We start from the raw sequence: 12,087 nt of genomic DNA, 5'->3' as shown, positions 1-12,087 counted from the left end.
GTACCTTTAGAAGACATGAATCCATTTTTCAAGGGGTTATTGATTCCTTGACCAAGTTTAATTATATGCTTGACAGGACAAACAGGAAGGGATTCATGTCTTTCAATGGCAATGGTGTATTGAGTCAATTTTGAAGGAGCTAGATATGGCAGATCGGGTAAAATGTATTAAAAGTTGTGGTCGAGCGAAGCAAGCACGCTAATATTCCCACTTTTTTATTACAATATCAAATTTTGTGATAGATTTTGACATAATATTCAGAAAATAATATCATATTTTACTTTCTATCATTCCTTTTATTTCGTTTCCATTCTTTTTCTTGGTCATGATTTCTTTTTAATTGAGGGGGGGGGGAGCATCCCCAAGCCCCTGCCCATCTGTGTGGCACTGTTCAAAAGGCACCATAACTATTGTAGCACAGAATGAAAGGAATTAAAAAAAAACATACACGCTCTCCCATACTTCGGTTGAAAAAAAAGTTTTTGCTTGAAGAAGGAATATTCAAAGCTAGAAGAGAACATATTAAAAAGAAACAACAGAACAATTCAATCAAATAGATAGATTCGGTGGAATGGGGAAATACCAACTAGAACCTTTTCTTTCTTTTTTTTTGCCAAACCAAATTCGGACTTTATGGTTCATGAAAAAATTGTAACATCACGTGTTTTGAATATACCTCATGACTTTTAAATCATGATTGTCGTGATATTGCCAAGATAGCCATCATGTGGTTGTTTAGCATAAAGTTTAACAAAACGCTCATTATCACATGTCACGGAATTCGATTCAGCAAAAAAAGAGAAGATATGGGGGATGGCCTTGAAATAAGTGTCAGTGCACAGAAAGTCAAAATATGCATACATTTTCACTACTTGAATCACAACAGGGCGCGGTCCCTTGTTATCTTGATGCATGGTATTTGGGACATAATAAAGGTTATCTTTTCCCAAAATAGATATCATACATCCCTCTGCTTAGATCGGAGATGTCAAAGGCGGGGTCGACCTCGAAGGAAGGTGTGCGGTTATAGAGAACGGCCGCGGTGACGATAGCCAACTTGGCCGACATGCCCATGAAAGGGTGACGCCCGGCGAGGCGGGGGATGTCGAAGGCGTGGAGGACGAAAGGCCGATTCCTGAACTCGATCCATCGGCAGGAATGATGTCGACTCTGGGTGAAATTTCGTGCTGGTGCGGTGAAGGTCTCGGCGACCTCGGAGGCATCGGGCGTCGGTACGAACGTCGGTGGGATGAGAGCAACATAAGGGGTGACGAGGTGACGGTTAGGAGCCACTAATGGTGGCAGTTGTGAGATGACTCGAACCTTTGGAGTTGGTGGAAGGGGAGAGACATTGAGATGAAGATTTAGTCTGTTTTAATCAAAACAAAAGAAGTATATGTATAATCGTGAAGGAACTCAAGGAAGTATTTGGAATACCCTCAAAGGACAAAAACGTTGGAAGGAGAAGGGAGAGTGATACGACTGGAAAGAGTATTACATACCTGGTTGGGTGGTAGTCCGATTTCTTCATCCGCTTCTCTCAAAGCAGTGGTACGGAGATCAACATCCTGATCATCAAACTTGCCGCCAGGAAAGGCCACGTACCCAGCTTGGCTCCTCAAATGTTTCGCTCTGAAAGCAATCAAATTCAGAAGGAGGGGGGGAATAATTTAACCGACTGTTATGTCATCGTTGCCAAGCGATACATGACGCTGTCGCGATTCGAAGTGACAGCATCGTGTCTGTTATTTCCATATTTATTCTTATTCGATTTCGCTTAGTTTCCTTTCGATTCGTATACACTTTCAGAACATTACTAATTAGACTGGATGATGAACAAACGAACTGTTGGTCAAACAAAATTCTACACAAAACAAATAAGTATTATTTTGTTTATATATAAAAAATGACAAAAAATACGGTGGTTAAAAATTCTGAGTACACACAAGTCAAATTCAATCAAGAATCCAAGTGATATAATTATGATTAACACTTAAATCAAAATTGGCAGAAAACTGATATCAATCCGTAACTTCTTCAATAATACATATACTTTGTTGGAAATTGTGGTAACGATCTCAAAATGAGTTCGAACGGAATCTAATATGAAATTGCCACCAGAGTGTATGTATATATGTACGAATAAAAAATATGTGCCAAATAGCTCTGGAAAAAATGCATAATTGCTGAGAAATTAGCAAAATAAGCACGGAATTCCATAAAATGTCGGGTATTTTTCAAAGCAATATTAATACACTCTCCCACATATACTTTTCTGTGTTAGCGATCATCGATTTTGAGCTAAGATTTCAATATTTCACAAAGATAAGTTTACATTAATGTACCAGATCTAGATGTATGATAATATTTTGACAATGAACCTTGATTTAAAAAGACTTTCTCATGAAATAATTGTTTTCTGCAACTACTGTTTTTTACCTTTAAAAAAACATGTATATACAAAATGGCACTGATCAGGATGTAGGCCCATTGCCAAGGTTATAATCTTGTTTTATCTTTCACTTTAATATAAAAAAATCTTTTGAAATAAAGAGAGAAGTGAAGGTGCAGACAGAAAGCAAGGTCAAATACAGTTCATCTTTCCTGTTCCCATTCCGACCATTATCTTATCTGTCTTACCATGATCATATCCACAACCTCGCACCCAGGATTTCAAACTATGATATGCCAAGTCGGGCTTTATTTCGCCCAAGATATAGTGTAAGTGTTCAGTTTGCACTAGGGTGTTAGTTGGGTTATGTTTAGGATAGGGTAGGCCTGGTGTTAAACCAAGGGTTGAAATTGATCATTCCATTAAAGTGATTGGTTAACATTGGTTTGACTTTTACAAAATCTGAGCTAGAAGGTCACACTTGTCACCCGTGTCTGTGATATGTTAAAAAAATGAAGCCCAGAAAAAATTGCATTCGAAAATAATTATTAAGTGCTTCAAAAATTGAAATATAAAGTGACCGGAAACACCATCTTAATTTCATCCCATACACTTATGTGTACTATTTAGGCGTCTATAAGACACCTATTTACAAAATCGGGTTTTGCCTTGTAGTTTTAGCTTTTCATTCTCAACAATGGTTGTTTTCAGGGTTTATTACTTCTAATACATGCACTTGTACACATGTTTCATCTTGGTTTGAGAATTTTTTAAATCGGCTGCTCACAAAGTTAAACAATACCTTTAATGTGTGGATGGAACCACCAAGTCACATCTTTTATGTTGAGCAAAGTTACACCATGGAGCTTTTAGCTCCATTGTTACGCCGACAAAACTGACTGTAAAAATCTACCAAATAAAAGCTATTGCAGGATACCATCGGTTGGTTTTTATTGGTGTGATTATTGCATTAGACAATTAAGAGACAGAAGCGGATAAAATAAAAGCCCAACAGACGTAATAATGTGCCCCCCCCCCCCTTCCCCTCTCATTTTGAGATCTAGATCACGCGATCATCTTGTAAAAGAATCATGAAATCTAAAATGGCATGCATCCTTCATGCATGATCTACTAAACAGACGGATGATTGATTACAAGAGGAACTATTTTAAAAGATGCCCTTCCAATCCGGTAATGTTATCATCGGGAATGTCACACAAATAATGTTCTCTCCATGATCACTGTTACAGATCAGTCATGTTATCTTCCGCTCGCTCTCTGGCAAATGACCTAAAATAGAACTGGAGGGAAAATGTGGATTTGGAAAATAAAACGTCTAATTTCTCTTTTAAAGTAAAAGCCCTTCATCATGTCAATTTGGTTCCAGTAAAAGCCAGAAAAATCGAGATTATCATAGGTGAAATTTTTAAGGAGTCCAATGTGAATTTTTAGTTATAGTTTTTACGCCACGAACCAGCTGCTGCTGTTGCACGTTTCAATGATGATGTGTATCATTCCAATTTTTTTCGTAATCAACGAATCAAGATGAATGAATACTTTTATCATAGATCATAATTATTTAAAATGGTATTCTATATTCAATGCAGATTACGGTATGTATAATAGACCTATACACCACGAACATGGCATGACAACTTAAAAATAAAATCGTCAAAAAATATCAATTAAAATATCAAGAAGCATTTCATCAGTATTTCAATTTTGATGGAGTTTATAACTTCTGCTATTCTGTCCTATTCTGACTATATCAGCAATGATTTGACGTCGGGGTTTTTTCAACCATAATGATCTTTGAAATGGTTCCTGAAATACCCTTTTTGTTCCACTCTAAATGAAGAAGCCTTGGAAGGCTTTATCGGCATTCAATCATTAACACAGGTCAAAAACAAAAATTAATTAAACTGTTTTATTTCAAATCTTTTGACAACTGATGCTATTGGGTTTTAAATCATGATGATTTATATCCATTTCAGCTGGAAAAGAATCGAGCGGCAATTAAGCTAGAGGAAGAACGGAAAAAGAGAGCAGACAATGATTAGAGAAATGGAAGGTGGTAAGTGGTGGAGACAAAAGGGTTTACTCGGGGAAGGGTAGCGGAGAAAAGTGAAATTCGTAATTCAGCGCTGTCCTTGTTTGATTTGTATTGGCAGATGAACTTGTATAAAAATGGACTTGACTTTTAAATGTTATAGCTTTCATGAGCAATAGGGTCTGTTCAATCAATTCCCGAGCAATTACCATGGCCCCCTTGCTTTTTCCGACTTCAAATCAAAACAAGTTAACAAGGTCTCAATAACAAATTAAACTGTTATTCTAGCCTATCGATCTGTAGAAGAAATACAGCGGTATTATTGAGGCGGTTTTTGTGAGACTATCATATCCCTTTTGATTAGTGTGACATCACTGAAATAAGGGGCGGGAAGGAAGGGGGTGGGGGACAAAGGGAGAAACGAAGATAGAGACAGACAGACGGACAGACAGAAAGGGAAATGGGTTGTTTGCCTTGCCCCCCCCCCCCCCGCCTTCCTGGTTTCCCAGGTATACCATTCAAATCCACGGTGTCCTACTAACTGAGGGTCAGGAAAAAGACACTTTGTTTCATGGGATTTGGTTTAAACTTTTTTTTCGGGTGGGGGTGTTAAGGCTTTATTCAACCACTACTAGTCACAACAGGTATTATTTACCTTTTTCCAAGGGTACACTCTTAAAATAGTTGGGCAAAAAAATGCCCGACTCTTAACCAACCCTGGGCAACATACTGTCCACACAACTATTGGTTAAAATCTTACCAAATTGGGCAATAAAAAATAAAATTCATTGGGTAATAAATTCGTTCAATTTGATAATAATTGCCCAGAATGTATATTTTTACCAACATGCATTACACAACACAGTAGACAGTATTTTGCCCAACGTTTGAAGTGTGTAGGTAGGTTTTAATTAACACACTTTTAAAATTGATAATCAATGAGTTGTTACAAACTGTTCTGTAGCACAAGAAATTCAATGAAGATAGATATCTCATCCTCAAGAGTCAAGTGGTTGTAAAAAATCATTTAATCTCTGCGTGTTTCATGCCAAAGTACAGAATTCCGATTTACATTACTCAAAATGTAAGAAAGCATATCCTCTCCCCAGCTATTTGCCAGAGCACATTGCCCCCCCCCCCCCTCCCGCCCTATTTACCTCACCAGTATTGTTCATCCGACCTTCTTTTCTCATGATCTCTCTCAAAATATCTCGTGAAATACCTCGTGAAATGGCTCTGGCTCCAATCTGTAATACCTCGTTCCCAATGTCGTGCGATCATTTTACGAAAGCCACCATTGGCATCGTAACTGATCGCGATTTTTATCTTTGAACCATTCAATTTTTTGTACGATCAATACGATTGCCACCACTGATCTGATACGATCTGATAAGTTCACTACGATTACTCCACGATTAAGTACGCCGTTTGAATCGTGACGCATATTGTGACAGTGTGAGGTATTAATCATTATCACGCGTGTGCAGTATATACATGTATAATGCGTACGCCTATAGCTACGTACCTAACTGTCATCATCATCCTCCACTGGTCTTGATCGTAGATGAGCGGTACGAGTACGGCGGCCTCGCCACGGTTACTCTCATCGCTGAAGAATTTCTGACGCGCATCCGGGAATCGGGTAAAGTAGTTCGCCGCGTCCTGGCTACGAAACCTCTCGATGGCGTCCTCGAGCGATGGTTCTTTCAGGCTGCTCTCAGAAGACATTTTCGTAGAAGACATTTTTTTACAGATATACCTAAGTGTATAATGATATTACCAGTCTATGAATACATCCATGTAATTCTAAACATTCTAATTGCATTAAGGCCTGTGGAACGGCTTGGAGAGTTAGGGACTGAGAAAAAATATTACAATAAGATGGCCATGTTTTACGTTTTTCTACTTGCTTAATGAAAAAATGGGGGCTGAAGCCCCCAGACCCCTCCCGGTTCCATAGCCCCTAGTCAATTAGCCTGGTTATAAATGTAAGTTCCCCTGCACTGCGAATAAAAAAACAGTCAAATAATAATAGTGAAAATAACAATGGTTGTCACTTCTTAAATTATCATCATCACCAGCAACATTACCATCAAGGTCATCATAAAATGTTAAAAAATGAGGAGAAAACGCATGATGTGATGATTTAATACCTTTTTTATTTACAACTTTGAACTGTGTATATAATATCATTTTGGCACATGAATATTATAAAGCAAAAAATAATGAAAAGAATAATGAAATAAATATATTGATGAAAATAAAATAAATAAACAAGTTATACATAAGACTAATAAATTATCTGATATTCAATAATCAAACAAAGAATGAATAAACGACTGAATGATGAATGAATGAATAATGCATGAATGAATGCATGCATGAATGAATGAATGAATAAATGAATGAATTAAATTATTAATGCATGCATGCATGCATGCATGAATGAATGAATGAATGAATGAATGAATGAATGAATGAATGAATGAATCGGCTAAAAATAAATACATAAACAAAATTAATGAATTCAAAATAATTAGTATTTCAAAAATAACTTTTTTTTCTAATGAAACACAATTCCCCATAATTGCTTATGGTGATTCACCGTCAAATCACAATCAACGAATACAAAGACATGATAACTGCATGGCAGATAAAATGACGTTTGCCAGACTTTTGTTGGATTGTCCATATACTTCAACTCACCTGCCGGATATTACACAGGAACTTGGCGAGGGGGTATAGGGGTAAGGGGTGAGAAGACACCCCGACAGGATAGTGGTGTGTGGAGCTGATGGGGGTACGGGTCGCTTTAGTGGGGAGGATCTTTCCCATGCAGGTCACCTCATCTCTTTGGCTTACCTGGAAGATAAGAAGTGTAAATTAACGGTTTATTACCAATTCGTCTAATACCAATTCGTCCAATTTCCAACTCGTCTACTATCATTCGGTCTAACATCAGTTTGTCCACTCACCACAAGGTCCACTTTCATTTAGTCTAATGCCATTCCGTGTAATAACTAGCTGGTCCAATAGTCATTTAGTCCATATACCATTTGGTATAATTAAACTAAAATGCTATTATGCTAATTGTTCAAAATGAATTAAAAGAAAATGGGTATTAGACCAACTGTTATTAGACGAAATGGTAGTAGACGAACTGGTGATTAGACGAAGTGATGATTGGACCAAATGGTTATTGGATGACGAAATGTTGATGGAAGGAATAGCAATAGACTAAATGAAGGTAGACCATGTGGTGAGTGGACGAATTGGCAGTTTACCAAATTTACAACTGGATGGAAAAGAGACCGAGGGGCAAAAACGGGGCGGGGCCTCAAAACTTATCCATACTATAGTCATGATAAAGAGAATGGAACGTGTGTTTTACCTCTTTGGAATTTTATATTTTCATATTTCACTTCATTTGATTTCTCGCGATATCATGTGCTAAATCATATCAGAGATATTGAAAAAATGAATCAAATCCTTTTTACGTAAAATGTTTGATAAAACTGTTTATAATATTACATTTGGGGAATCTAAACTCAAAATAAACGTTCTTGCATGGACGTCAAGATCCACGGAAATTTAAGCAAAAGATAATTCATTTTTGAAACTGTATAACCCGAGTATAACTCGACATTGTTAATGGGATTGCGATGTGCATTTTTGCAAGCTCTGGGAACGAATATTGTCTGGCATTTATTCTCACCTGAATAATAAATTCGAGTTCCAATTTACAAGTTTAACAAGAAAATACCAGCTCTGGGTGACGCATGAATGGACGTGGTATGTACATGGGTGGAAAAAGCACACCAGCTATTTATTCAATAACAAACACAATAACAAACAGTCGAAACCCAACGGCATACCGTGCATTCAAACGTACGTGAGTATCCATAATGGAAGCCTCGGGAGAAGAAATATATATATATATATATATATATACTGGGTCGGATATGAAGTCTTGAAGATTTTCCATCATGAATTTTAGCTCTTTTTTTAAGGGTAGCTCAACTCGCCCCGGCCCAGCCGGGGATTCAATCTCATTTGATATCGTTCATTAGAGCTCCGCTATGGAGCTAAAATATTCAAAGACAAACGAAATGACAACATATTTTAATACATTTTATATGAGGGTGCGGACTGTGAACAATAAAACGATTTCCAGTGCTAAACATGTCAAAACCGAAACTCTGTAGCGAGTTATCCAATTTCAGAGAAAACCGAGATGCAACCATTTATTCTTGTTCAACCAAGCACTTTTTCTCGTTTCTCTGATTGTATAACTTCAATGAAGTCCTAAGTTAGGGACGGCGCAGGGTGTTATGATGAGAGGGTGGGGCAAGACGATCAAAAGGTTACGTCATTCATGAACATTTTTTTTATATATCAATAAACTTTCCCGTCTCCATTAATTAAAACAGGATAAAATGTTAACTCATTTCATTGCAGATCCCCGAATGACCCCTGACGTGGCTGAGCTCACCCCGTATGAGTAAATATTCGCTCCAAAATCATTCTTAAATTCACTCCATACAGAGTGAACCTTTGTCAGCTTTTAAGGAATAGATGACAAGGATGCTAAACGCATGCAGAATAAATACACCTTGGCTGCTATCAGATACAGTGCTAAACTCCAGGCGCGGATCCAGGGGGAGGCACAGGAGGCACGTGCCCCCCCCCCCTTATTTTTTATTTTTGCTTGTCAAATTTATTTTGGGTACGAAATATCCTTAATTTGTGGTTGAACACCTTTTTTTAGCTTGTCAAACTTTGCCCCCTCCTTTTGGAAAATCCCGGATCCGCCCCTGCTAAACTCGATGTACTTTAAAAATGTACTTTTCTCATAATATCTCTAAATCGAACCATAAAGCAAACACTGATGGAAACCACCAAAGGAAAAATAGAAAGGGATCGACGTATCACATATTATATGAGAGAAATTATGTGAGGAAGAAGGGTGAGGTATATGATTAGATAGGAGACAACGGACAATAACATCAAACAAGACAATGATGGATGCTTAAATTTCATTATCACGCAACACTGAGGATGTTATCGCCATGGTTACCATGCGGATTGGGCAGACATTACTCAATGGTTACCATGACGACATCTCATTTGTCATGTCTTAGCATCGTCGTCTCCCCTGCTTCATTATTTTTCTCATAAACATGACGCAATAAAGAAAGGGGAGAAAATGTCACCTTTGATAATCATAATGCAAAATGTAGGTATGGATCAGCTGAACCATGATCTTCATTTTCAAACAACTTTTCACAGAAAATATATGATGTCACTTACGTGCAGAAAAAAAAAAGATTATCATCGCATCTGTTGGATATAATACATGTGAATCCGATGTGTTTATATCGACAACAGACGAATGTGACTTTTTTTTCAAAGTGCATTAATGTACCTCTCTTTATCTACCTCCTAACTCCCTCCTTTATGTTCCATCGAAAATATACCCGAAGAGATGGCGGGATATCTAAATCTTTACATGTCGACATAATACCGTATTCTGTAGACATGACGACAAAGGTATCTCACCGAGTTCGTTCAGACTTCAATGTCTTATACCCCTTTCATAAACCCCATTAAAATGAATTAGGCGGCTAATAGCAGCATAATTTGGTCGTAAAATTGGAGGAGGACAAGAGTTATCCGCATTACTCTGATGCTGCTATTATCCGCATAATAGCAGCATCGGGACAAGATTTTGAGTTTATGAACGCATTTCCAAATTATGCGGATAATTGCCATGGTGCGGTCACAAGGTCACCCTTTTCCAACACAACCGCATCGGAGGGGGCGTGTCCAGTTGTCATGGCGATTATCCCCCTTTTTCAGGACGGGCGCTCGTAAAAATAATGCGGCTTATTTTCGGAGTTTATGAACGCAATTTTTATTGAATTATCCGCATTACTCTTAGGCGGCTAATTGGAGGATAGGTTTATGAAAAGGGTATTATACCCCTTTCATAAACCCCATTAAAATGAATTAGGCGGCTAATAGCAGCATAATTTGGTCGTAAAATTGGAGGAGGACAAGAGTTATCCGCATTACTCTGATGCTGCTATTATCCGCATAATAGCAGCATCGGGACAAGATTTTGAGTTTATGAACGCATTTCCAAATTATGCGGATAATTGCCATGGTGCGGTCACAAGGTCACCCTTTTCCAACACAACCGCATTGGAGGGGGCGTGTCCAGTTGTCATGGCGATTATCCCCCTTTTTCAGGACGGGCGCTCGTAAAAATAATGCGGCTTATTTTCGGAGTTTATGAACGCAATTTTTATTGAATTATCCGCATTACTCTTAGGCGGCTAATTGGAGGATAGGTTTATGAAAAGGGTATTATTTTGTCGACGTATCGAAGTAAGATATTCAGTTGTCAAGTCGACTTATAGAAAAGACAGTTGTCGACATGTCAAGTCGACTTAACAAGACATTTACAGCGAATTAAGAGCGATTTGTATCCTACACCTGCATGTCCCGCCCCATTTTCTTTATACATCCGCATCCGCCCCGGACGCCTCTCAATCTGTCATCATCATTCTTCATAATGAGCAACCATTAATCGTTGTGTCATCCATAGGCATCCATTCATCACCGCCTGCCTATCAAATCATAGATGGTCTTTCACCGTTCATAAGTACGTCAAAACAGACCAGCAATCGGAATGCCAGTGGTATTAAAGATCACTGGCGTAAATCCCGGGGGGTGGGGGGATATATCCCCCACTTTTCGAGGAGGGGGGGATGGCCTGTACAAACATCCCCCCACTTTTTACGAAAGAAATGAAAAAAAAATCACAAGAGATAGTTGCTTTATTGGTAAAAATTCTTCTTAAAATACCGCTTAACAAATAAAACAATATTATTGAATCATAAAATGCAAATAAAGAGCCAGTTCACCATTTCCAAACGAAATACCTATGTCCTTATTATAACATTGAAGAGAAACCCTCGTTTCTTCCAATTCATCAATGTTGGGGTCTTTGGGAAGGGATTAAGATGGAAAGTCAATTTTTTTTAATGTAATCTCTAATAAAACCATTGAACCATCATGGGGTAAGAAAAATAATAATATTGGAGGGGTATTTGCCATATGGACATACAGTGGCGTAACTACGGGGGGCACATACCCCCCCCCCCTCCATCGGCTGACCCAAAAAAGGGGGAAAAGGAGAAAAGAGGGAGAAAGGAAGAGAAACGTAGTTGGAAAGAAGAAAATATTATTCATATTATAATTATGTTATGTTACATTACATAAGACACATTTTTATCATAACTTTATGAAACATAATTTGCCCAGGGCCTACGGCTTCATTGTTCCTGGTGCTCGCATTGTCTGTTTAACGAGATATATATTATCCTGAAGTACTAAAACATCCCGTTTCAAGTCAATATAAACCAAATATTCCTAGCACTTGAGTTATCATTGTTTTATGTAGTGACATATGCTTCTTTTACATGACTCAAAAAGTGATTGCCCCATGTTAAGGTCTTCGTATATCTGAAACATTTCCTGTCCGTGATTACGTTCGCATTAGTGGATTGGTGAGATATGTCTGCTCTTCATGAATTCCTAAAATCAGTCCTTAAAATGTCCCTTCTTCTGATCTGAATAT

At 37.9% G+C, this 12,087-nt stretch overlaps 1 protein-coding gene across 1 annotated transcript; it reads right to left on the bottom strand.

Annotated features, from left to right (window-relative positions):
- Positions 1 to 465: 465 nt before the first annotated feature.
- On the bottom strand, positions 466 to 7,268 carry LOC121407897 (peroxisomal coenzyme A diphosphatase NUDT7-like). The gene is made up of 4 exons (XM_041599137.1): positions 7,149 to 7,268; positions 5,968 to 6,201; positions 1,503 to 1,632; positions 466 to 1,323 (listed from the first exon to the last, which is right to left on the bottom strand). The coding sequence occupies exons 2-4, from the start codon at positions 6,183 to 6,185 to the stop codon at positions 937 to 939; spliced, it is 735 nt and encodes a 244-aa protein (XP_041455071.1). The 5' UTR covers positions 6,186 to 6,201; positions 7,149 to 7,268; the 3' UTR covers positions 466 to 936.
- Between the last annotated feature and the right edge of the window lie 4,819 nt (positions 7,269 to 12,087).

This window comes from Lytechinus variegatus, chromosome 2 (genome assembly GCF_018143015.1).
Source record: "Lytechinus variegatus isolate NC3 chromosome 2, Lvar_3.0, whole genome shotgun sequence".
Lineage (NCBI taxonomy): Eukaryota > Metazoa > Echinodermata > Echinoidea > Temnopleuroida > Toxopneustidae > Lytechinus > Lytechinus variegatus.
The sequence above is the reverse complement of the archived record's forward strand: the minus strand, read 5'-3'. Positions and strand labels throughout refer to the sequence as shown.

What these genes read in the sequence shown, in the direction of transcription:
- LOC121407897 (XM_041599137.1), bottom strand. Translation starts at nt 6,185, where the DNA reads ATGTCTTCTACGAAAATGTCTTCTGAGAGCAGCCTGAAAGAACCATCG. An exon ending in AGGATGATGATGACAGTTAG is followed by an intron (nt 1,633 to 5,967) that starts GTACGTAGCTAT and finishes GATTGCTTTCAG; the next exon opens with AGCGAAACATTTGAGGAGCC. An exon ending in TCGGACTACCACCCAACCAG is followed by an intron (nt 1,324 to 1,502) that starts GTATGTAATACT and finishes CCAACTCCAAAG; the next exon opens with GTTCGAGTCATCTCACAACT.